General features: G+C 45.0%; 1 protein-coding gene across 1 annotated transcript; it reads right to left on the bottom strand.

The window, feature by feature from the left end:
• Nucleotides 1-2,561: 2,561 nt before the first annotated feature.
• LOC139458872 (retinal dehydrogenase 2-like) lies at nt 2,562-27,560 on the bottom strand. The gene is made up of 14 exons (XM_071240311.1): nt 27,480-27,560; nt 19,954-20,058; nt 19,366-19,506; nt 18,442-18,571; nt 17,069-17,130; nt 16,544-16,672; nt 14,867-14,980; nt 12,600-12,702; nt 12,058-12,242; nt 10,656-10,820; nt 7,875-8,032; nt 5,311-5,385; nt 3,961-4,000; nt 2,562-2,591 (listed from the first exon to the last, which is right to left on the bottom strand). The coding sequence occupies exons 1-14, from the start codon at nt 27,558-27,560 to the stop codon at nt 2,562-2,564; spliced, it is 1,518 nt and encodes a 505-aa protein (XP_071096412.1).
• Nucleotides 27,561-27,812: the final 252 nt, after the last annotated feature.

Here is a 27,812-nt window from a genome sequence, read left to right as displayed (position 1 = left end):
AAAACATTTAACACTCCTTTATTTTTCCGGAATGGATTGTGCATTATCTTGACTCAACATTACAATTAATTTGCACTTGGAATGGTCAGAACTATTTTCAAATATTTTGACACGTAATTTTGAATTTTGTCAGAAAACGTGTCGTTTGATTTGAGGACATGTAATTGCTACGGCGACACATGAAGGCATGGTGTCAAATTAACTTTTACATATTTTCATAATTTTGCATAATGCAATTAAAATCACAAAGATATATACATATAATATTATGTTAGAGCAGGGTACCCATAACAATGTTCATATTTAGAACAATAAGATAAACCTTTTACGAGAAAGCAACGTATGAAGCCCATTTCTGGTGTCCCCCCGCCGTGATATTGCTGGAATATTGCTAAAAGCGGCGTAAAACATTACTCACTCACTCACTCATTATTCACAAAAAAAACACAAAACAGATAAACCTATTTATCATATAATGGGTAGGTTTCTCAGCATGATAAAGCCAACGGATAAAAACGATATCCGTTGGGGTCATATGCGGATAGAGATGCAAATATCAAAGGTCAAGTAGGGACTACTTTTTGTGTTTATAAACAAACATGGCTTCGCTCTTGTCATTCGGAAATCGACTCAGAATTAACCATCGGGAATCTGGATAAACTACAGAGATAATTGCTGTCATAAGCAAAAGAACAGTCTAATATACTTAAAAGCAGTGTCTAACTGTGACGTCGCTAAGGTATTCTATAAGTTTTGGCAACTTTGGAGACATAAATTTCGAAACAATTTGGCGAGGGCACTAGCCCTAGCCAAGCGGGATCAGTAGCCATATCTGTGCTTGTAGACCTCTGCGGCTTGAAACCTTCTCCACAAATTAAAATAGTTGGATTTGGCCGAAATATATTTGAATTGTTACCTTGTTTCGTTTTTCGCTGTGTGTACATCTGATTGCACTTCTAACGTTTTGACAGGACAGGCCGACTGTCAACAACGTCTTATCGTGGCCATAGTCTCATAGACTAGGGTTAGAGTAGCTTCCCTTTGACAGAGGGCAGTTACTCTAGCGGACAGACCGATGGATTGCCGCGAAATGCAAGTAATTTTTGTTGTTGTTATGCGTATATTTTGCTTCGCCACTGTAAAAGAAACAGATTTCAGTTGGAACTATATTGGCTACTGTCACTGTCCGACTGACACATCACTTACCCTGTGACGTAATAAATATTGATGCGCGCATTCCAGGAAAACTCGCAATGTTTAGGTAATGTTTGTGAGGGAGGTAAAGCGATTTTCAAGCACAAAATTAAAGAATGACATTATATGATAAGGAGGTTATTACGCTTGTGTGTTTGGGGATGGTAAATATCCTGTATTAGGAATAAACACTATGTATTTAGCTCGCCAAGGCTCGCTAAATACAATGTTTATTCCTAATACAGGATATTTACCATCCCCAAACACACTCGCGTGATAACCTCTATATATCCTTGTTCGGGGCTCTATATTTCCGATTATCCCCATCGGCATGTATTTACAATGCAAGCGATTGGTAAAAAACTAGTTTAGGACACCACAAAAATATGAAGAGCAGTGTACTATGAAATGTAAATATCAGCTCGCGACGGAGCTTGGTTCTGTGAATTGTAAATATCAGCTCGCGACGGAGCTTGGTGCACGTGCACAGCGGCAGAGTACGTATTCCTCGTGCATCAAGCAACGCAGTATAAATACAGAGTACAAAGACGGCCTCTGCTCCATTATTTTAAAGGAATGGAGAGTTACTCAGAAATTTACCTCTACGTATGTCTCTTTTGTACAAAGTTAAAACAATGGCGCACCAATTAGAAGTAAGTAGATTCACAGAAACACACACAGGTCAACACGTGAACAGCGTTCAGTGGACAAGATACAACAGAGCGGTGGATCATCGACCGTGAGTAAGTCTCTCTTAGACTTGCACAAGCCCTGATGCAATAATTATTAGTTCAATCATAATTTCTAGATTATGTAAATAATAAGAACAAGTTGTCCCAATAAGAGACAGTACTGTCCACATATCTAGACTTGACTATTAGGAGGATAGAATGACTACACATCCATGGACTTATATTTCAGTACAGCGAAGGAGCAAGGCTATGCAAGCCTCTCTCTGTGCAGGCACATGGAGCTGGGAGATCACATTAATAGGCTTGGGATATATACCTGCATTAAGTGTAGTAGACGGTGGTGTTTACTGTCGTCGCGGTACTCATTTGACCCTCGCTGACCTGCCAAACCCTGTTAGACGACCTGGGTCATCCTGACCTAGGACTCGTTATGTAAACAGTGTTATCGTTTGATTGGAGGTTATACACTGCCAAGCAAATACAGTTATGTATATTGTAAAAGCTTACACTTATACTTCAAAAGCATGTCGTTACTGTTTGGAAGAATATTACCAAGAGCTGTGGTTTTCTGTAGATTTATTAATTTCAGCATGAGAATACACGATGTTGTAACGTTGATATGTACAAGAGACACACAGGGGAAGGACGCCATGATGTCACCTTGTCCGTGACGTCTCACACTTTTGCCGGAGCCTTCATAGTCACCTGCAACACCAACAACATATTACACACGGGGACGGCCAGGGGTTTGGTGTGGTGGGCGAGGGCTAGTGGGTAAAGCGTTCGCCCGTCACGTCGGACTCCCGTGTTCAGTTCCCCATCTGGGTACACTGTGGTGGATGCTTGTAGTGGTCCCAGCAGAGGTATTACTGGAATACTGACAAAACTCACTCACTGATACTTTAACATTACTTAATTAAGCTCCGGGGTAGAATAGGTCTTCAGCAACCCATGCTTGCCGTAAAAGGTGACTATGCTTGTCGTAAAAGGCGACTAACGGGATCGGTAGGTCAGGCTCGCTGACTTGGTTGATGCATGTCATCGATCTCAATTGCGTGGATCGATGCTCATTATATCAATCACTGGATTGTCTGGTCCAGACTCGATTATTTACAGACCGCCGTCATATAGCTGGAATATTGCTGAGTGCGGCGATAAACAACAAACCAACCAACTTAATTAAGCTCCGGAAATTACATGCATTCATAAGTATTCCATCTTGTTTCCATGGGAACAAAAACAAATCATGAAAAAAATGACCATATGCCCTTTACTAACTGCCAGAAGAAATTTGAGCATTTTTGGAAAAGATTTGGAAACGTGACGGACAGTCGAGTGAGGATTGTGTCCTGGACAAGAAAGGCAAGACCAAAAACACAATTAATATGTGTTGTTTAACCCTAATAGACCCCTGTTGTCATTGAGAAGAAGGTTTAAAAAAATACACTACACTCAAGCCACACATAAGCATGGGCATTGTGTATTTGATAGGCACTGAGAAGTTACAAGAACATAATGACATGCCACTTTTATGGATAAAAACTTATTAATTGTAAATATAGAACGTCAATGAAAGGGAATACTAGTAACCAGTCTTGATTATCCATCTTCCCGGGGAAAGGGCGTTAACTGGCTGTCCCTCCTACTGACCAATCAGAGTCCACCTCTCACATCATTTGCATTTGCCATGTTTATGAACCGAATGCCGATTTCGATCCGCGATTTTGATTGGACTATGTATCGACTCGTAAGTCCAGCCAAATTATACTACTCAAAAGAAGTTAAGGATCACCCGATTCTTCTTATATTGGTAATGTTAATCTGTCATGGCATGAGAGATTAACTATTGTAAAATGAATCAGGTGATCCTTAACTTCTTTTGAGTAGTATAGTTTGGCTGGACTATACTGAAGTGAAACGTCGTTTCAAGCAATACTGAAGTTGTTATCCAAAAGTGGCATGTCATCCTGTAGGACAGCGAAACAGTGGACGGGTGTACCCGTGCTACAACAGGACATTCAGAGTGGAACAAGCGCTATATATATCATGAACTGACTTGTGTGACATGTCTCACCGTTTTCACTTCTGTGTACTCGTTGATGGCACTCTCTCCCCTGAAACATGTAAACAATACTCAGTTTTCAGACAAACATGCTCATATGTCAGTAGTACATGTTGGCTTCAAAGCCGTATATTCACAGCGTCTTATCGTGGTGTCTTGAGCGACTTTGGTAAAACTACGAGCGAGGATATTGTGCTGGCAAACCAAGAACCAGAGTCGAGACGAAACTGGGATTTGAAACCATCGACCAATTGATCATGTCAAGGGGCGCAACTCTTCAAAGCCTCTGCTCTGTTGGTGTCGGACATACATCAAGACTGAACGCCTTCGTATTGTGAGCAACAATGAATTATATAAATATAAGATTAAGTGGAAATGCGCTTGGCGTAATTCCTAAAACATAAGCCATCGAAGATGAAGCAGTCTGTTATGGTAATATTATTATCAGTGATATTACTTCTATAATACGTTTGCTTTGCAGTTGCTATCTCAAGGAGAAGACATATCTTATGGAAGGTTAAATCTCAAAATGTGAAAGACTGCCAAAGAAGGAAGGTATTGGATGGACATTGAAGGTCGACTCAGATGCACATCCGTGTTCAGCAACAGAGCCACACTGAAATATCATTACATGTAATCCGTGTTAATGAATGACCTATTCTCCTTCCTATATGCACGTAATAATGTGTGTGGATGGTATTTTTATGCTTTCTCCCATAAATCTACCCACGTGTATTTGATCCCCTGGGACGCAATATAGATTACCTACGTTATGCGTATACAATAGTGTTTACGATGCGAACTAACAAGAGCAGTCTTCCACCTTTCCGCGAAGCGAGGATAGATACTGTGTGTAAAAAACTTAGCAAAGAAGGGACTGTAAGGTTCAGACTATCTTCCCTAGCAAGGGAGTTAACTGACTGTAAAGTCCAGTTTCTACCCTTGTCGAGCAAGGCTTGAATGTCTGGGCTCGATCGTAGCGCCACCAATGGCTTTTAGGAGGTAAGTCCCTCTGTGTCCCTATTGACCAATAAGATTCCACCTCTCATATAACTTGCTTTTGCTTCAAACGACATGGCGGCGCCCATGGCCAGTCAAGACGATCTTATTGATAATCAAAATCTATTTTGTGATAAAACGGGTCTTCCTGCGCGAAGCGCATCAAATCACATGGGCACCTTGATTAAAAACGGAAAATATCCGTTGATTCCGTGTTTGCGGTACATATGCTTTGCTAAGATGGGGTTAGGCGCGTTGTTGTGACGTGAAGATGGGGTTAGGCGTGTTGTTGTGACGTGGAGATGGGGTTAGGCGTGTTGTTGTGACGTGGAGATGGGGTTAGGCGTGTTGTTGTGTACTTACAGCTCTCTGCCGATGCCCGACTGTTTCACGCCCCCAAACGAAGTCTGTGGTGTCAGCCAGTTGTAGCAGTTTACCCTGGAGGAAACGAGCTGGTGGTTAATTCATGTACCACGCTACTACAGATAGTCCGGATGTATCGAACTACGCTGATCCTACGTTGATTATGCATACTTGCAACCCAGTCGGATATATCGAACTCCTGTGGTCCTCTACAACACTTGATAATGCACATGCACGGATATAACAAACTCAAATGGTATAATAAACCGAATAGTAAATCATAATGTACCTAAACAACTCAAGTCTTGATATGGCGAACCCACTGTTTCTTACATAATAACACAATAAGGTTTATATACCATGTTGTTTTGTTTGTTTGTTTGTTTGTTTGTTTGTTTAACGCCACACTCAGCAATATTCCAGTTATGTGAGGGCGGTCTGTAAATAATCGAGTCTGGATTATCGAGTGATTGATATCACTGATCCACGCAATTGCGATACGATGACGTGCATCATCTAAGTCTGTGACCACCCGATCCCGTTAGTTGCCTCTTACGACAAGCATTGGTTGCTGGAAACCTGTTCTAACCCAGATCTTCACGGGTCTGACGCTTTCATAACGGCTTATTGCACACTTCAACGAGCACCGAAGTTTGGCTATTTAAAGGGCAGCTAGGTTCTGGAAAATGTTATTCGAGTTACTGTCTAGACCTACCCTGAGAGCAGGGCCTGCACGACTGACTCGCTTTGTACAGAGGAGCCACGTACACAAGAATGATTACATAATGACATGTCGTAGTCGTGATTACAGTTGTGTGTGAGTGACTTTAAACGCCGCTTTGAACAATATTCCAGTTATATCACGTCGTGTCAGCCTCATGTGGGAGGAAAGTCCGAAGTGATTCAAGTCTTAGACGTTAACATTTTGGTGAAACCCGTGTCAGCACGGGGAAGAAGCTGACAGACTGATGCCACCCGCCCGCATCCCGAGCTTACTACGACTATTACCCGAGTTTTGTACGATGTTCGTGCGATGTCATTACGACATCATACCGATGTGTTCACGATATCGACTAGTTTCGTACGTGTTGAGTACGAGTCAGTTACGAGCTTAGTACGACCTTAACGCGACCTCTACGAGTTTATCACGATGTCAACACGACTTAACCGCAACCAGTATAGGACCGAATTTTGGCGCGTTTTATTGGTATTCGCAGCATAAACAACACACAGTGCTTATCGCAGCAACATGGCACATCAGTAGCTGACTGTTGATTTCCAGTACAGGCGGTATGTGGTTGGGGTGGTTGCGGCCACCATCTTGGTTGTCCGCAGACGTAAGCCAAGGGAAGAGGAGGACGACGCCGGGGTCAAGTCCAGCGCAAGGTTTGGGTGAGGACTTGGCTTCTCCGAAACCCTGCTGCAGGAGCTTGCACGAGAGGACAGGACAGGGTTCCAGAACTTCCTGTGGATGGACCCGGAGTTGTTCCTGGAGTCGGGTCGAGGTCGGGTCGGTCTAGGGATAGAGAGGCAGGTGACCTTCATCAGGGAACCACACGGACCAGCTCTACGCCTGCCATCTCTCTCCGCTTCCTGGCGACTGGTAACTTCTACAAGACCCTCGAGTACGGGTTCAGCTCTTTGTCCTGTTCGGGGATGAAGGGGGTGCCCGGGAACTTCTTGGGAGTCCGGACGATGGATTGGGGGCTTATTATGCGGGTCTGCCTCCCCATGTTCCCCCTGAGGGTCTGGGGCTGGTCCTCCGCCTGATCCTGGCTCTGTGTGGGTGTTATAGGTGATCTCTCCAAAAGGGGACTGATTGACTGTGGCTGGTCCTCCGCCTGATCCTGGCTCTGTGTGGGTGTTATAGGTGATCTCTCCAAAAGGGGACTGATTGACTGTGGCTGGTCCTCCGCCTGATCCTGGCTCTGTGTGGGTGTTGAAGGTGATCTCTCCAAAATGGGACTGATTGACTGTGGCTGGTCCTCCGCCTGATTCTGGCTCTGTGTGGGTGTTGTAGGTGATTTCTGCAAAAGGGGACTGATTGACTGTGGCTGGTCCTCCGCCTGATCCTGGCTCTGTGTAGGTGTTGTAGGTGATCTCTCCAAAATGGGACTGATTGACTGGGGCTGGTCCTTTGCCTGATCCTGGCTCTGTGTGGGTGTTGTGACGTGACGTGACCTTCACCTTCTTGGGACTCCTCCTCAGTCACTGTCTTGGCTCAGACCCATTTCAGCTTCCTTCGAGTTGGGGTAGTGATATTAAAACATTGAAAACATTGACACTTGCTGCAAACTGATGTTAAAATCTGAAACACGCTGGACTCTTCTGAAACACGCCGGAAACTGATTGCTGGCGAGGGACGCGACCCGAATTTATACTCGTGATGATCTTGCGTCCCCAGCGCGCCCCGCGTGACGCGATGAGCTCGTATTTAACAGGTGATGATCGTTGTAAGCTCGTGGTTCATTGCAGTAATTTCTGGCATTATGATGTATCAATGATTACAAAAGGCATTACAATTATTACAAATAGTATTAAGAAGTGTTAACGATTTAGCCTACCATACTGTTCCGGCCTTGACCCTGCTGGTGAAGAGCATGACCTTGTCGATGTCAGAGGTGAATATGGCGGCAGCAATGCCGTAATCGGAAGAATTGGCTCTCCTGATTACTTCATCCAGAGTTTTGAATTTGATTATGCATTGTACCGGTCCAAATATCTATCAAAACATACAATCAATGATTGTGAAAATAACCACATGATTATCAGCTAAATCAGGGATCTTTCATTGCTCAAGATGGATTGATGTGATCAAAAGGTACTACATGATGTTGGACTAACCGAAATATTTGATAAACCATACATGCGATGCAGAAATTGGCTACACTCAAAGGTCGAACACATACGTAAGGATCAGTTTATTCAAAAGTGGACGGTAAGTGTGGAGTTGAGTCCAAAGGATTTATATTACAAACACTAGAAGCAAACATCAAAGTTTTAAAATTATCTGTTACTCCCTAAAAGCAAGTACATGCCGATATTATAATTTCATACTTCAAATCATTACTTGCCCTTGAGACTGGTCGATAGCAGAATATACCAAGAGAAAAGAATTGACAACTCGGTAGTATATACTGAACCGCAAAAGAAACGTCACCCCAAGTAACATTGCATGAACAGTTGTCATTTAAATATCTGGGTAACTTTTGTCAAAGTTTCTAACATTTAACATTATCTTGTCCGGACAAAATGAAATTTCATGATAAAAAATCAAAGCAGATGACAAACAGATCGACCAAACGCATCACGGCAACGGCCATGGTAACCCGATGCACGTGAGTTCCGTGCAAATTGAAATGCACATGCCTTCCCCTATTTCTTACCCTGTAAAATCAACCCAGATCGGATAATATTCATTCGCTATTGAATTGCTATCACATGCCAAGATTGACAAGAAATCAGCGACACCAAGCCCTTGGATGATTGCAAGCTGGACAAACCGCCCGGCAAGTAGCTAATGCGTTTCAAGTCCACGTAAGGACCACATACATGCCCCAGCAATGGTACCAGACCACCAACACTACAGATGACGGACCACGTAATGAAAGACCAAGGATCACCACCCGACGTCAGGATCGTCAGACTGTGCGACAACATCTTCAAGATCGCTTTGTTACTGCTGCGGAAACTGCTCGACACACCATGGGGACACACCAGCGACACATTAGTGCGGACACTGTGCGTCGACGATTGACGAGCAGACACCTCCACTGTCACAGGCCACACCGAGGACCCATTCTGACACCACATCATCGCCGGGACCGTCTTCAGTGGGCAACACAGCACCAACATTGGCGCCACCAGCAGTGGAGAAGAGTCCCCTTCTCGGACGAGAGCCGTTACTGTATCTCAACAGCAGATGGCAGAGAGAGAGTCTGGCGATGCCGCATGGAACGTTATTCGGATGCTTGTGTCGTTGAGAGAGACTCGTGGGGTGGTCCGAGCATCATGGTGTGGGGCGGAGTTGGTCTTGCACAGAGGGTCGGCCCTGTGGTCTTCCAGAACATCAGGCAATGGTGTGACAGCAGTTCGGTACGTTGATCAAGTCTTGAGACCATACGCCATACCTCATTTGGCACGTCGTCGCAACCACGAGTTTCAGCATGATAACGCCCGTGCCCACACTTCGAGAGCGACAAGAGACTTCCTACAGCAGAATGGCATCAGAACCATGGAGTGGCCTGCCCTCAGTCCCGATTTAAATCCCATTGAGCACCTGTGGGACGAGATTCAAAGACGGCTGAATGACGTCAGACCAAGGCCGACAACTGCAGCTGAACTGCGTCAGGCGTTCCTCAGAGTGTGGGCTCAAGTGCCTATGGCCTTCATCAACTGCCTCATCTATTCCACGGTAGTCATCAATGCACATTGGGGACACACGAGAAACTGACTTGTGATACCATTTTCTCAGAGACTAGTGTTGTGTTTCACTTTAAGAAATTTGACACATTAATTACAACCTTGAAGATCAGTTTTGCCAAGTTTCATCTTTTTAATATGTCTCAAAGTATGTTTACAGTGTTTGGACAAGTAAGGTTTCTCATATATCTATCCACGGTGACGTTTCTTTTGCGGTTCAGTATATAAGTTTCGCTATCACGGCGCCAATACGGAACTCCGCATATTTAAAAAAATACTTCTTGTGGCCAAATACTTTAAAATTATGTAGTACTGTATCACCCAAAAGGCTTAAAGATATAAGAAACTTGTCAAGATTTATTGTATGTCAATTTAAGTTAAGAAGTGAGAGAGTGGGTTTGGTTTTACGCCGTTTTTAGCAATATTCCAGCAATATCACGGCGGGGGACACCAGTTAGGTAAAGAAAGAACCGCTGACCTTGTCAATCGTCATGCTGATATTTTTGTATTTTCATAAATATAGTCACCGCCAAGAGAAACGCGAATACTTTACATGTTGATTAATATATGAAGACTTACTCATATTCAAGAGATATTAGTTTGTTCGATGCACAAACAAACATACTGTTATGTTGTGTGAACCGACGCTCATGGAACACACACGTGAAGTCATAGATCCATGACACGAGATGCATTTGTCTTGTGCAGGATTAGCGTTTAAAGACACTCTGTGGTAACACTTGAATGATTGTTAGATTTGCCATTAACTGGTACACATTGGAAACATCTCTTCTTAACGTACATACGAGTACTTCTCTGTATGTTTATGGTACGCGTTTCTTTTTTTTGGTGAGTATATATCTGTAAATGTTCATGCTCACCGGCGGTGGTTTCTTGAGAATAAAGTAAAATTGATTACACACCTCTTCCCTGCCAATGCGCATGTCCTCTGTGACGTCAGAGAAGACGGTAGGTTTGATGAAGTAGCCGATGTCCCCGTGCCGCTGCCCTCCACACCGAAGCGTGGCGCCGTCCTCCACGCCGGACTCTATCATAGCCAAAATCTTCTTAAACTGGGCGTGGTCCAACTGTGACAATAGTGAGTGAGTATGGTATTACGCCGCTTTTAGCAATATCACGTTGGGTTTTTAACGTGTATAAATAACATTACTTACAATGCAAGAGAAATGCCAATCTTTGGTGTTCAATGCATGTACGAATAATATCATTCTCATCTATTGATATTTGAAAAGTTATGGTGCAGATGAGGTCTTCATGTATTTAGAGCAATCTCTGCCAGTGTTACAAGTGTACACAGCAAACGTCTTGTTTAGGCCGACTGACGTAGTTTGACGTCGTCATGAGGCGTATTGTGATCAAGAGAAAGTCACGTAAATTTCTTATTCTGTTTTAACATACTGGACTTCGCTTCTTCGGTTGGTGGGGATGGTGACATAGATGGGGCTGATATAGATGGAAATGGTGACATAGATGGGAAAGGTGACATAGATGGGGATGGCGACATAGATGGGGAGGGTGATATAGATGGGGATGGTGACATAGATGGGGATGGTGACATAGATGGAAATGGTGACAGATGGAAATGGTGACAGATGGGGATGGTGGCATAGATGGGGATGGCGACATAGATGGGGATGGTGACATAGATGGGGATGGTGACATAGATGGGGATGGTGACATAGATGGGGCTGATAGAGATGGAAATGGTGACATAGATGGGGATGGTGGCATAGATGGGGATGGTGACATAGATGGGGATGGTGGCATAGATGGGGATGGTGGCATAGATGGGGATGGTGACATAGATGGGGATGGTGACATAGATGGGGATAGTGACATAGATGGGGATGGTGGCATAGATGGGGATGGTGGCATAGATGGGGATGGTGACATAGATGGGGATGGTGGCATAGATGGGGATGGTGACATAGATGGGGATGGTGGCATAGATGGGGATGGTGACATAGATGGTGACATAGATGGGGATGGTGACATAGATGGGGATGGTGACATAGATGGGGATGGTGGCATAGATGGGGATGGTGACATAGATAGTGACGGTGACATAGATGGGGATGGTGACATACATGGGGATGGTGACATAGATGGGGATGTGACATTGATGGTGATGGTGACAGATGGGGATGGTGACATAGATGGGGATGGTGACAGATGGAGATGGTGACAGATGGTGACATAGATGAGGATGGTGACGGTGACATAGATTGGGATCGTGACATTGATGGACCTGTGGTCAAGATTCTGTGGTCGTGTCTTTGAGGTCTCCACCTCTCCCCCGCCTACCTGTGGTCCAGATTCTGTGGCCGCGTCCATCGGGTCTCCGACTATCCTTAAGTTGGCTCTATCCACACTCCGCTGCACGAACGTGTCATAGATGTCCTCGTGTACGTACGTCCTTGACCCTGCCATGCAACACTGGCCGGCGTTGAAGAACAACGCGTGATGGCATTTCTCAATGGAGTAGTCCACTGTTGAAACAGAAGTGACAACACTGCTTAACTTTCTGTTCCTGACCAAGTTCCAATCAAATACGGTTGGTTGGGGATTCTAGCTGGTCATATCTGAACATGTGTCTACTCAATATCTGAATATTTTATGGGTATTCTAGCTTAACACCTGACAACACATAATCCCAATGTTCTAGCTAAACACGTGTCTATTCACTATCCTAGTCTTGTGACTAAACATCCCGATTCCCGACATGGGCACAATGTGTGAAGCCCATTTCTGGAGTTCCCCCGCCGTGATATTGCTGGAACATTGCTAAACGCGGCGTAAAACCATACTCACTCACTCACTCACTCACTTAACATCTGTCTACTCACTATCCGCGTCTTCAAACACTACTATTGGGCTCTTGCCTCCAAGCTCCAGATTCAGGCGCTTCAGGTTCGAGTCGGCAGCCATCTTCATCACTTGACGGCCAATCTGATCGTGTAAAAGTCTTCATTTTGCTCTTATGCGACGGCTACACATATCTACATCACCAACAAGCACAGGGAGGGTCAATGATCAATCTGACCGAGTTAAAGCTAACTAAAGTTGACTTTATTATTAAAATGGCGTAATCTTTTTACGTGTTATTAGTGTTTGTGACTGATTAATAATTGAGATGGTACAAATAATGATTAATTTTTTTTTAAACTGTATTCAGCTGACGAATATATACTACTCAAAATTTGATAAGGATCACTAGGTGATATGTGTGTAAGTTACCACAAACATAACAAAAGACATGACTCTGACTCAGAAACGTGTTTAATCATGTTATGAATGAAAATTCATGAACGGCATGAACTTGTATCAATATGGAATGTTTGAAATCTGCAAACACCAAAAGGCATTTCATTAAAAAATGTTAACAGCAAACAAGAGAAAGAATTACACAGTTATGAGGGATAGTCCATCATTACACTTAGTCGATGAAGTGTCAATATCGAGTATGACCTCCCCTTGCATCAATGACGGCCTGACAACGTCGAGATATGCTGTCAATAAGCACCCGGATGTTCCCAATGGGAAGGTTGTTCCACTCTTCCACGAGGGCATGTCCGAGCTCTGCCAAAGTCGTGGGTTGTGCTCTACGGCGTGAAAGGGCAACCTGCAGCATGTTCCAGACATGCTCAATCGGGTTCAAGTCCGGCGGGCGCGCTGGCCAATCCATGCGGACAATTGTCTCCTGCTCAAGGTACTGCTCAACCACCCTGGCGCGATGAGGACGGGCGTTATCATCCATCAGGATGAACAAAGGGCCAACAGCACCAGCGTAGGGTCTGACGTACACATCGAGGATCTCATCCCGGTACCTCACCCCCGTCATTGTTCCTCTCTCCAGGACATGAAGATCTGTCCTTCCATCCCTGTTGATTCCACCCCAGACCATGATGGAACCACCACCATAACTGTCATGTTCACTGATGTTGGCATCATGGAAACGTTCACGTTGTCGTCGCCACACCCGCTGCCTCCTGTCTGTAAAGTCCAAACAATACCTGGGCTCATCGGTTAACAGAACTGGAACCCAATCGTTCCGTGTCCAAGTGACATGATCTTCAGCCCATTCCAATCGCTCCCGCCGGTGTCGAACAGTCAGGGAGATTCGGACACATGCCCTTCTCGAGTAGAGACCTGCATTGTGAAGACGATTCCGTATCGTCTGAGTGGACACATTCACCCCCGAGACGTTCAGGAGGTCGTTACGTAGGCTGGTTGCTGTCCAGAATGGATGACGTCGTGCCTGAAGAGCCACAAAATGATCTTGGCGTTGGGTTGTCGACCTCTGACGACCACCCCCATGTTGGTGTGCTGCTGTACCAAAATTTTGCTGTCGGAACCAGGCCCCGCTTACAACGCTCTGGCTGACGTTTAGTGCATTGGCAACGTCACGTTGTGAATAGCCAGCATTAAGCATTCCAATACATCTGCCCAGTTGTTCTGTCGTCAGGCGACGCCTTACACGTTGAGGGGGCATTGTGTAGATAAACGTAGTGTAAACACTCAATTGAGTTTAAAGTTTCAGAATGAATCAGACACCGTTGCCTGATTGGAAATCGTGCAGTGGTAGAAAAGGCATGAACTGTGATGTGAAACGCATTTCCCATGGCATGAAATGCACGTGCACGTGTGTTGGAGACGTTTTTGATTTTACTTGAACACAATATTGCCAGTTATGCAGTTATTTTGCTTTTTTATTAAGAAAAATATCTACGATCCTTATCAAATTTTGAGTAGTATATATTCGTAGATATATATATATATATGGGACTTCGTATAGAGGTTAGATATTCAGCTTCAAACCCATATATTTGTTTTCTTTAAAACTATGAACCTGAATTAAAGTTAACGAAAATCAATTTGCAACAATGATTTTTTTGTGAAAAGCAATTTCTCTTTTTTCAACAGTTTGATGTATAATTATTTATTTCAAGAATGACATTTATTGTCGGGGTCAATTTCCTTTTGGAATGGTCGGCCCTGATGACAATTCGCTCTCACGATCTCGGTGTATCTAGGGCCTATCGGGGTCAGTCTCGACAGAACGGGTTTGAAGCGTCGTGGTTGTTACTGGGCAGTGTGTGCTCCATCTTCTCACCTCAACAGACCCCGTGAAGCACACCTTGTCGACGTCGGGGTGGGAGGCGATGGCAGCGCCCGCGGTGGGGCCCAACCCAGGAACGACGTTGACGACGCCAGGCGGGAACCCGGCCTAGAGGGCAAAGGTCAAACCTTTGTATGGAATTTAATCAATCAAACGTCCATGGATTTTGTTAACTGATGTATACAAAGGGGCGGTATTTCTTGTCGGCCCTCGGTGTGTATTATTTCATGCGACTCGTGAGTAAGTGTTTATCAAATTATTAATAGGAAACGTGTACCGTTAAAGGGTCCTTGTTATATACTACTCAAAAGAAGTTAAAGAAAACCTGATGTTTTGATATCACCGAAGCTAATATGTCTTGGCTAGTGGGTATTGCAACACACATACTTCCATTTGTGCGTGTATATTTATCCAACGTTTACAGCGATCAACTTGTTTTACAAATCGTTTATATGATGAAATAAGGTACTTTGTACCATTGGTAAGGGGAGTTCCGTCTTCCCAGTCGAGACAGGTTTCCTGTCGGTCAGCTATAGAACTTACTTGGCTCCCAGTTCACTAAACACACAATGGATGTACACAAGATTGAACAGTTTCCGGTACGTCTTCCACCACGACATGTCGGCCCCGAGTTTCACAATATCTGTGTAGGTTGCACTGGAAGCTCTTATTTGGTGGTGTATGCAACGTTCGTCACACTGAAGTCAATTAATGCAGTGACCTACTGTCTTATAGCGGAAACAATGCAGTGTCCTACTGTCAAATAACGGGAACAATGCACTGCCCTTCTTCATATAACGGGAACAATGCAGTGTCCTACTGTTGTATAACGGTAACGATGCAGTGTCCTACCGTCTTATAATGGGAACAATACAGTGTCCTACTGCTGTATAACGGTAACGATGCAGTGCCCTACCGTCTTATAACGGGAACAATGCAGTGTCCTACTGTTGTATAACGGTAACGTTGCAGTGCCCTACTGTCTTATAACGGGAACAATGCAGTGTCCTACTGTCAAATAACGGTAACGATGCACTGCCCTACTGTCTTATAACGGGAACAATGCAGTGTCCTACTGTTGTATAACGGTAACGATGCAGTGTCAAACTGTCTTACAATGGGAACAATGCAGTGTCCTACTGTCAAATAACGGAAACAATGCACTGTCCTACTTCATATAACGGGAAAAATGCAGTGTTCTACTGTCTTATAACGGAAACAATGATGTGTCCTACTGTCTTATCACGGGAAAACTGAAGTGCCCTACTGTCTTATCACGGGAAAACTGAAGTGCCCTACTGTCTTATCATGGGAAAACTGAAGTGCCCTACTGTCTTATCACGGGAAAACTGAAGTGCCCTACTGTCTTATAGCGGGAACAATGCAGTGTCCAACTGTCTTATAATAGGAACAATACACTGTCCTACTGTGATATAAAGGGAACAATGCTGTGCCCTACTGTCAAATATCGGGAATAGTGCAGTATCCTACTGTTGTATAACGGTAACAATACAGTGCCTTACTGTCTTCTCACGGGAAAACTATAGTGCCCTTCTGTCATATAACGGGAACTATGCAGTGTCCTTCTGTGGTATAACGGGAACAATGCAGTGCCCTCCTGTCTTATAACGGGAACAATGCAGTGTCCTACTGTCCTATAATACCCTTTACCTCCTTGATGAGGTCTGCTATGTAGAGCGCTGACAGGGGCGTCTGTTCCGCTGGCTTCAGCACCACCGTGTTCCCACACGCCAGCGCGGGGGCGATCTTGTATATCATCATCGGTATAGGGAAGTTCCACTGAAAACACGTCACTTCTAATTAAACTGAAACATTCTTTCAAGTCAATTATCAATTTATCTGCATTTGATGATATAATGTTTCATTGTCTTCGTGACCATCACGTTCCCATCTGTTACTACATATGTTGTCTACAAGTAAGGAGCAATAGTAATGAGTTATAGTGTTATAACTCGAAATCATATAACTCATATATGTATGACTGAGTATCAAACAATGAAACGTAAAGTTAAAACAATTAGTCAAACAATAACAGTGTACAAGTATATACTGTTTTGACGTTATGACTTCTACAGCTATGCACAATATTTCATTTACCAATGTATACACAGTCCACGGTATTTATTGTCTTCATGCCATTTAGTCCGTCCTCAGTAATATATACAGATAATTTACCGGTATGATTTGTCCAACGACTCCAATAGGTTCATGCCGTGTGTAACAGAAGTATTCCCCATCTGAAAGATGCAGATTACACACATTGTGATTAAACACCATACACGTATGGGCCCAATTTCACAAAGCGATCTTGGTGCTAAGCCTGTCGTAAGTTTATGTTAAAGTGCGGGGTGGTCGTTGGACTAACATCTAGTCTCTGAAATTAACATATTTTACGGATAAAAAAACAGCTGTTAAATTATAGTTATAAAATAAATTTATAATAAAAATGAGCCGAGAAACTTTCTTCATTTGCCTGACACTACAGTAATCTAGACTTGCCAACTATAATAGACTTGCATGGGTTATATTAGATATATTTGTTTCGGGGTCTGTATGAGAGACTGATGTGATGGTCTCTGTGCTAAGATCGCTTTGTGAAGCGGACCCAGGATTATGACATTGCAAGTTTAGCCATGCGGAAGATAAATGAAGGTGTGTGTGTGTGTGTGTGGGGGGGGGGGGGGGGGGGGGGGTCAGCGTGTCATAGGTAATGGCGAATCATTGTTTATATTTTTACTGCGACATGAATACAACAATATATTTTGTGAACCAAAGACAGAAGCACCCTGGATCATATATCAGGGCCCATATACACGTATTAACCTTTACAGCATGACAGCGGAATGCAAACACTTCATGTTAAATGCACATTAAATGCACATGGGTGCATACTTAAGCAATAAGCCACTCGTCAATTATTCTTTAGATAAGATATCAACAATATGTACAGCCTCTTTAAGGGTGTTCATAAAATATACAAGCTTTAAAAGTATTTACTCAAATTTTAATAATGATGCCTCCATGAATAGAATCCGACCTCGGAAATGTCGGACAAGTTCATTTTACGAACAGGTGGGTTAAGGTTGGTATTTCACGCACAATCGCACAATCCTCACGTCAATTATCTGTATCTTTTCTCCTCATACCGATTGTCACATCTCTCCCACTTTTGGATGCGCTTGTACGGCCACTGCGTTTATCAGGGTAGCCCAGCTCCATCTATGGGGAGCAACTTACTGGACACTTCCCACTCAAAAAAACGCCGTCCAATATATGACGTCAGCAAGTTGCGAGAGCATATTGGAATCTTCAGAAATGACGTCATGATAGAACGATGTTTCATCGTGACATAAACAACGCTTCGCTCGTCATTGTTCTTTGCGATTTATAGCGTATCTTATATATATTTGTGAATAGATGTATTGTTGCAACACTGATGTGCATTTTACAGTATATCTACTCTGGTAGCAGAACCCAACGGTCTCAAACAGACAAGGTATTGTCTGCCTGTCTGCATGTCCTGTTGGAAGGGGAACAAGAGGTCCTACCTATCGGTATCGTCTTCCCAGTAATCTTGTCTGCAAACCCTGCAAAATACCGTAGTACCCGCACACTGCTCAAGACGTCGACGTAGAAGGCGTCACGGTATGGCTTGCCACAGGTAATGACCTCCAAGCTCTGACACGGGTATCAAACAATAAAAACAATAAGTCAAACAATGAAACCGTTAATACAATAAGTCAAACAATGAAAACGTTAATACAATAAGTCAAACAATGAAACCGTTAATACAATAAGTCAAACAATGAAAACGTTAATACAATAAGTCAAACAATGAAAACGTTAATACAATAAGTCAAACAATGAAAACGTTAATACAATAAGTCAAACAATGAAAACGTTAATACAATTAATCCAACAATTACTGTGTACAGTTACGTTTTTGACGTCATGACTTTTACAGCAATACACAAATCTTTCTTTCTCCGTGAATGTGACACTTCATAATATAACTGAGAAAAATGTTCAAAGCGGCGTTAATTGATGAGACTTCACGAGATTCCGATTGACCCGATTTCGCAATCGGTTGCGTTAAACCAAACTCGCTCTTGATACTAAAACAGTCAATGGTTCATTTCAAGTAAAAGAACTTTAATATTGATCCTTGAAGATCCGGGATAGAAAAGGTCTTCAGCAACCCATGCTTGCCGTAAAAGGCGACTATGCTTGTCGTAAGAGGCGACTAACGGGATCATGTGGTCAGGCTTGCTGACTTGGTTGATTCATGTCATCGTGCCCCAATAGCGTGGATCGATGTTCATGATATTAATCACTGGATTGTCTGGTCCAGACTCGATTATTTACAGACCGCCGTCATATAGCTGGAATATTGCTGAGTGCGGCGTTTAACAACAAACAAACATAGTACTCTTTTCAAGTTACGACAGTTTATCATCATTTTCTTTTCTTACGGCAATATAGGCAGTGTCCCGCTCCATAAGTTCAGCTAGTTTATCAAGAAGACGCCCCCTCTTGCTGGCGTCCATGCTCTGCCAGGGGGAGTCGAAGTCCAACGCCCTTGCAGCTGCAGCGACGGCTTTGTCAACATCGGCCTATCAAACATCGACTGGTACATGTATCATAATTTCAAACGCACATCGAAAAAAAACCTTAGTTGCAATAACGACCATGTCAACAGTGGCTTATGGAATATCGACAAGGATTATGTGTGCATATGTCGTGATTAATTTACAGACTGCGGTTACGTCCCGGGTATTAAGTCGTATTTTGAAGAAATGTGATATATACGTGCTCAGTTGGGCACCAATGTAGTGGCCACAACATTTCCGAGTTTCGCGATGAGGGATTCGAACCTCTAAAGACGTATATAAAAATATGTACACCCGTAGAACCATGAATGTTCTGATCTGAGGTCGGATGCCTTCTCCACGTGACCAAACTGGCTACCTTAAGGTAAGGATGTCGTCTGTGGGATGACTCCACGTCGTCATACACATGTTCAACGCTTATAAATAAGAGACACAGAAAAAGAAGATCACCTTGTCTCCCGCCTGGATGTCGGCGATCTTTACCTCCGTGGCCGGGTTAGTGACCGAGAACACCTTGCCGCTTGTAGAGTTGACAAATTCATTGTTGATGAATATCTGGAAAGAACAGATATAACAGGTGGCATCCATCACTTTCCTCCACGTTGTCGATCCTTATTGTGAAGTCTTTGTATACTTATTTCACATCACAGCAGATATTGTGTATGCTTAATAATGTAGCATAAAGTAGTAATAACTGAAGCTAAATACGGTGGAGGCACTCACGTGGAGTGATGGCAGTCTTGAAAACGTGAATCGGGTCTAATTTGCACATGTTGTAAATTTTACGACTGCTTCCGACAATACCAGTTTATTTGAGTGAGTGAAAGCGTAAAATAGGTTTAACGTGGAACAGGGTGTGGTTCTGTGACGATAACACAGCACGGGTATATTGCTGACAAATCAAGTCAAACCTCGCGAATGCGGGCTTCGCGCATATGATAGATTCAAATTAATGCTGGCCCGACTGGTTGCCGACTCTTGGAACCAAAGACCAGTGGGCCACGCGGGTTCTGAGACCTGGGGCTTGATCACTGAGACTAGAGCAGTGGGCCACGCGGGTCCTGAGACCTGGGGCTGGATCACTGAGACTAGACCAGTGGGTCATGCGGGTCCTGAGACCTGGGGCTGGATCACTAACTCTAGACCAGTGGGCCACGCGGGTCCTGAGACCTGGGGCTGGATCACTAACTCTAGACCAGTGGGCCGCACGGGTCCTGAGACCTGGGGCTGGATCACTAACTCTAGACCAGTGGGCCGCGCGGGTCCTGAGACCTGCGGCTGGATACCTGAGACTAGACCAGTGGGCCACTCAGATCTGGGGCCGGATCATTGAGACAAGACCAGTGGGCCACGCGGGTCAGGGGCCGGTTCAATGGAGCCTAGACCAGTGGGACAATCACCCCCGGGAGCTAATCATGGCCCCAGACAGCAGGCCAAACATAACCTGACGATGTCTCAAACCACACGGTCATGGTCTAGGGAGGCTAGCTGTTACAAACTCTCATTTATTACTTGATCGTGAAAAGATCACCCGTTCATAAAACACACACATTTTGTAATACCAAATCGCGTGCTTATGTACTGCGGGAACAAGTTTCACGAGCAAATATTGAAAACTCTCAACATCCCTGGGCTTATTCAACGATATCACGTATAGAGAAGAGAAATCACTGAGAGGGACTGTTGCTAGGCTGACGTCACATGGTATTGTTTCGACGGTGGATCTTGCAACACAATTCTACAAATTACGTCATAGGGCATTGTGAAATTCTGAAAAACTATAAGCGGCAGGTAATAATGAAAATACTAAACTCGCTCCCGTGTAATACCAATCTTATGGAACGAGTGAATACTTCTGGTATCTTTTCGCGAGTCAGATACCCGAACTTTACACGGGAGCGAGTTTCTCAGTAATTTTCTTATTCTATGTATCAAATCCGAACCTTGCGACAGATCATGTTACCTGTATTGTTAATACATGCATGTGGGTTTATAGTGACATTTCCGTCGTCATCACGAGTCATCACAGCTACAGGGGGCAGGGGTCAGGCGGCCGACAACCCGATTTATGTGACATAACGGTAGGATGCCAATAAATCTTCACTTTGTGTCAAAATGCTGCATAATAATTTGCTCCATCCTAGTGCGATTTTTCAAATTAAGATAAGACAGTCAGTGTCAACCCTAATTCCCTGCCGAAATTACACATCAGCGTGTAACTCGGTAGGCCACAGTAGCGTCGTGTGTTGGGTGATGACGTGGTAAGGACGTTTCATTTCGGGTGGACCTGCGTTTACGTAAATACATATGGTATGTACATTACTGATCATTTAATGCAAGTTTGACATAGCCTCGGAGACTGGGTTTGACATAGCCTTGAAGATTGGGTTTGACATAGCCTTGGAGATTGGGTATGGGTTTGACATAGCTTTGGAGATTGGGTTTGACATAGCCTTGGATATTGGGTTTATCGTAGCCTAGGAAATTGGGTTTGACATAGCCTTGGGGATAGGGTTTGGCATAGCCTTGGAGATTGGGTTTGACATAGCCTTTGAGATTGGGTTTGATATAGCCTTGAAGATTGGGTTTGACATAGCCTTGGAGATTGGGTTTGACATAGCCCTGGAGATTGGGTTTGACATAGCCTTGGAGATTGGGTTTGACATAGCCTTGGAGATTGGGTTTGATATAGCCTTGAAGATGGGGTTTGACATAGCCTCTGAGATTGGGTGTGACATAGCCTTGGAGATTGGGTTCGACGTAGCCTTGGAGACTGGGTTTGACATAGCCATGGAGATTGGGTTTGACATAGTCTTGGAGATTGGGTTTGATATAGCCTTGAAGATTGGGTTTGGCATAGCCTTGGAGATTGGGTTTGACATAGCCTTGGAGATTGGGTTTGACATAGCCTTGGAGATTGGGTTTGATATAGCCTTGAAGATTGGGTTTGACATAGCCTTGGAGATTGGGTTTGACATAGCCCTGGAGATTGGGTTTGACATAGCCTTGGAGATTGGGTTTGACATAGCCTTGGAGATTGGGTTTGATATAGCCTTGAAGATGGGGTTTGACATAGCCTCTGAGATTGGGTGTGACATAGCCTTGGAGATTGGGTTCGACGTAGCCTTGGAGACTGGGTTTGACATAGCCATGGAGATTGGGTTTGACATAGTCTTGGAGATTGGGTTTGATATAGCCTTGAAGATTGGGTTTGGCATAGCCTTGGAGATTGGGTTTGACATAGCCTTGGAGATTGGGTTTGACATAGCCTTGGAGATTGGGTTTGATATAGCCTTGAAGATTGGGTTTGACATAGCCTTGGAGATTGGGTTTGATATAGCCTTGAAGATTGGGTTTGATATAGCCTTGGAGATTGGGTTTGACATAGCCCTGGAGATTGGGTTTGACATAGCCTTGGAGATTGGGTTTGACATAGCCTTGGAGATTGGGTTTGATATAGCCTTGAAGATGGGGTTTGACATAGCCTCTGAGATTGGGTGTGACATAGCCTTGGAGATTGGGTTCGACGTAGCCTTGGAGACTGGGTTTGACATAGCCATGGAGATTGGGTTTGACATAGTCTTGGAGATTGGGTTTGATATAGCCTTGAAGATTGGGTTTGACATAGCCTTGGAGATTGGGTATGGGTTTGACATAGCTTTGGAGATTGGGTTTGACATAGCCTTGGACATTGGGTGTGACATAGCCTTGGAGATGGGGTTTGACATAGCCTTGGAGATTGGGTTTGACATAGCCTTGGAGATTGGGTTTGACATAGCCTTGGAGATTGGGTTCGACGTAGCCTTGGAGATTGGGTTTGACATAGCCTTGGGTATAGGAGTTCAACGTGGTCTCGGAGATAAGAGCTGGCTGCGTGTGGTGGCTCCCCGCCGACTGAGTCTTGCTACTGTTTTCAGTCACTGACTTGTCGGAGTCCGGTACGGTTGTTTACAGGCTTCCTTGATATAACCGTTGACTGCAGCAGCCATCATGGTTATAAAACGACAAAACCCTTTCCATATCCAATAGAGATATCTGCATAAAGCCGAGTCGATTGTTCAATTCCGACTTTTGCATGCGCATGTGTTTATGAATCACTATTAAATAGTACCGATACCAGGTGTTCGAGTAGAGGTGAGCGTATCCTGTCCCGCTGTGATACCCATCACAAACACAAGCAAAGGCAAGTCAATTGTTCATCTGAGAAAACATGGGAACATATGGTACAAGTCAAAATAGCATCGGACATCATTTTTGTCACTGATGCGTCAAATTTGGAAATGTCCTCAACATGTCTACCATAATTTTTTTGGAAAGCTTTACTGAGGCATTGAATGGTGTCACCTTGATCAAACAGATTACAGCAAGACTCGTAGGACTCTCTTTGAAATCTTGGTAGAAAGAGCATTCTCGATTGTAACTCAAAAGTTGTGAAATGTAAACACCAAAGGCTGGGGCTGCTGGAACATTGCTCCACATGAAGGGAAAGTTGACTATTGGAAAGCTGAAGTCATCCCTCTTGTCATACAGTCATGTTGAGAGTGTTGTGTTACTCTGAATCTTTATACATAGATCTCAATATGAAACAGATAAGACGGTCTCACTGGTCTATTCTATTTGTAGTTCAGGTGGGTAGTTCACTGGAAGGGAATTGGCTATATGATTGTTAATGAACGATATCAGATCAGCGAAACTCAAGGTCCCGATATCTGATGTGTAACTAACATGTATGACTATCTGTTCAACTGCCTTCCATCACCGGTTGATGCTGATAAATGTCAGTTCACTGCGGTATAAATGCCAAGTACAGTATATATACATACAAGGGATTTATATGGCACGGTAGTACAAAAGCAATATGTAAATCATAAGGTCTGCCATGTAATTTGCACATTGGGTGACAGGTTTTCAGTAGTTGAAAACTGGCATCAATTATTTAAGAATTAACATGTTTTACATAATCATTCGGAAATATCTATGCCGAAAAATAAGTTGGAAATGAAACATAAAATGAATCTCATCTAGCTCACTGCATTACCTGACTCGGTATAGTTCATTGTATTAAGAAAGAAGATGGGTCATGTATACATTCGCCGTTATAATAATATATATACAACTCTTCCACAACACAAGAGATTCAAATCGATTCTGTTATCAATAGAAAAGTCCGTGCCGTAACAGGAAGGCAAATGTCTGAATTCAACGTCTATCGTAAAAACACCGGCTCTATGCAACCCGCCTGAAAGAGATGCGTCCTGTAAAGGGTGTGACCCTAACAGCCTACCATAGGCAGCAAAGACAGATCAAGGTTTTGCTTCCGATTCACATATGGCCGAAAACGTTGTTGGCGACGTAGCGGCGAGCTGTATTCTTGGGCAACAATTCTTGACCATGATATCGGTATGGGGGCGGTAGGGTGATGAAGGGGATGGGGGTGGGGGGGGGGGGTGATGATGACGTAGGGCGGTAGGGTGATGACGTGGGACGGTAGGGTGATGACGTGGGACGGTAGGGTGATGACCCGGGTCGGTAGGGTGATGACCCGGAACGGTAGAGTGATGACGTGGGGCGGCAGGGTGATGACGTGGGGCGGTAGGGTGATGACCTAGGGCGGTAGGGTGATGACCCGGGGCTGTAGGGTGATGACGTGGGGCGGTAGGGTGATGATGTGGGGCGGTAGGGTGTTGACGTGGGACGGTAGGGTGATGTTGTGGGGCGGTAGGGTGTTGACGTGGGACGGTAGGGTGATGACCCGGGGCGGTAGGGTGATGACGTGGGGCGGTAGGGTGATGACCCGGGGTGGTAGGGTGATGACGTGGGACGGTAGGATGATGACGTGGGATGGTAGGGTGATGACCCTGGTCTGTAGGGTGATGACCCGGGACGGTGGGGTGATGACGTGGGGCGGTAGGGTGTTGACGTGGGACGGTAGGGTGATGACCCGGGGCGGTAGGGTGATGACGGGGGGGGCGGTAGGGTGATGACCCGGGGCGGAAAGGTGATGACCCGGGGCGGTAGGGTGATGACGGAGGGCGGTAGGGTGATGACGGGGGGCGGTAGGGTGATGACCCGGGGCGGTAGGGTGATGACGGAGGGCGGTAGGGTGATGACCCGGGGCGGTAGGGTGATGACGGAGGGCGGTAGGGTGATGACCCGGGGCGGAAGGGTGATGACCCGGGGCGGAAGGGTGATGACGGGGGCGGTAGGGTGATGACGGGGGTGGTAGGGTGATGACGGGGGCGGTAGGGTGATGACGGGGGGTGATGACGTGGGGCGGAAGGGTGATGACCCGTCGCGGTAGGGTGATGACGGGGTTGGTAGGGTGATGACGGGGGCGGTAGGGTGATGACGGGGGTTGGTAGGGTGATGACGGAGGGCGGAAGGGTGATGACGGGGGCCGGTAGGGTGATGACGGGGGCCGGTAGGGTGATGACGGGGGCGGTAGGGTGATGACGGGGGTTGGTAGGGTGATGACGGAGGGCGGAAGGGTGATGACGGGGGCGGTAGGGTGATGACGGGGGGTGATGACGTGGGGCGGAAGGGTGATGACCCGTCGCGGTAGGGTGATGACGGGGGTGGTAGGGTGATGACGGGGGCGGTAGGGTGATGACGGGGGTTGGTAGGGTGATGACGGAGGGCGGAAGGGTGATGACGGGGGCGGTAGGGTGATGACGGGGGGTGATGACGTGGGGCGGAAGGGTGATGACCCGTCGCGGTAGGGTGATGACGGGGGTGGTAGGGTGATGACGGGGGCGGTAGGGTGATGACGGGGGCGGTAGGGTGATGACGGGGGTTGGTAGGGTGATGACGGAGGGCGGAAGGGTGATGACGGGGGCCGGTAGGGTGATGACGTGGGCCGGTAGCAAACAACAGGCGAACGGATTTGGTTATCGGGAATGGACCGATCCAGCGATATGTTGAAGAAATTCTGCGTCCTGTCTTTGTAACATATTTATATTATCGGCAGAGATTTTGAACTGCAAGATGATAATACCAGACGACATCGTGCCCAGGTCGTCAATAATCACGTCCGACGAGGAGGCATTGGACTGAACCACTTCATCTGACAAGAGCATCTGCGGGATGTTCTCGGGCGGAGATTGGACGCCAGTGTCACAGCAGCCGCCCATCTTGGGGTAGCTCCTCAGGCGGAATAGCGGGCAATACCACACAGACAGACAGAATATTTTATATTCGTCTCAACCCAGGTACAGATAAAAACAACATATACAACAATATATAACTGAGCCAGCCCTTAAGGGATTATGAGAGACGTAATTATGTACATATAATATTTAGTATAAAATATAATACACACTATAAGCATCCATACTATCTATACACACGTACTCCTAAAGTATAAAACATACTTGCAGGTTTGGGCACAAGCTTTCATAATATTTGGGCAAGACATGAATATTTTAGGTTTTTCTTTGTCAGGGGCTGTAATAAAACCAGGATAAAACTGACAACATTAAATGTCTTGCAAAGTGGACACTGGAGTAACACATGCATCCCAGAATCCGGGCAGTTTAAACAGGTTCCTTCATCAACCGGTTTGTTGCAGTTGGTTGGTTGGTTGATTTGTTGTTTAACGCCGCACTCAGCAATATTCCAGCTATATGACGGCGGTCTGTAAATAATCGAGTCTAGACCAGACAATCCAGTGATTGATATCATGAGCATCGATCCACGCATTTGAGATCGATGACATGCATCAACCAAGTCAGCGAGTCTGACCACCCGATCCCGTTAGTCTCCTTTGTTGCAGCACCGTCCCATTTCTATATAGAGATATCTATACCAAGAGCAACCATACGCAAGTTTATCAACAGTATGCCAACAAGGTGTCAGGCATGTATCGGTGGATACAAATGATCTACTCGCCGAAATGAATTTTACCAACATCGTCATGACACATTCACTATCATTTCATCTGTTCCCTTAGTTTTTAACTAAGGTAGTGAAGCACCTACCTTTGTAAATTTGACCTGCGGGTTCCGTATGGCTTCCGTGAAGGGTAGCGGCAGAGCCATCTTACACTTTGAGCGTCGCATGCTACTCTCACTACTGGCTACTCCAGGCTGCTCAGTTCACTCCGTCAGTTTCACTCCCTCATTTGCATGAATTAGCATATCAAAGTACTCCCCGAAAAGCTACCGCTATATAACTGTACTTTTCACGTCAAGGGGACATAAACGTCTTCAGCTGTTGCGAATTGAATTTCCTCTCACGTGATAAGTTATAGAAAAGAGATGAATTTCGGTCACTCAGGATATTTGCTCGGGTTTGCCTTATGTGTTACGGGT

This window comes from Haliotis cracherodii, unplaced genomic scaffold (genome assembly GCF_022045235.1).
Source record: "Haliotis cracherodii isolate W230 unplaced genomic scaffold, xgHalCrac1.p SCAF_1, whole genome shotgun sequence".
Classification (NCBI taxonomy): Eukaryota; Metazoa; Mollusca; class Gastropoda; order Lepetellida; family Haliotidae; genus Haliotis; species Haliotis cracherodii.
This window is presented reverse-complemented; position numbering and strand designations above follow the sequence as displayed.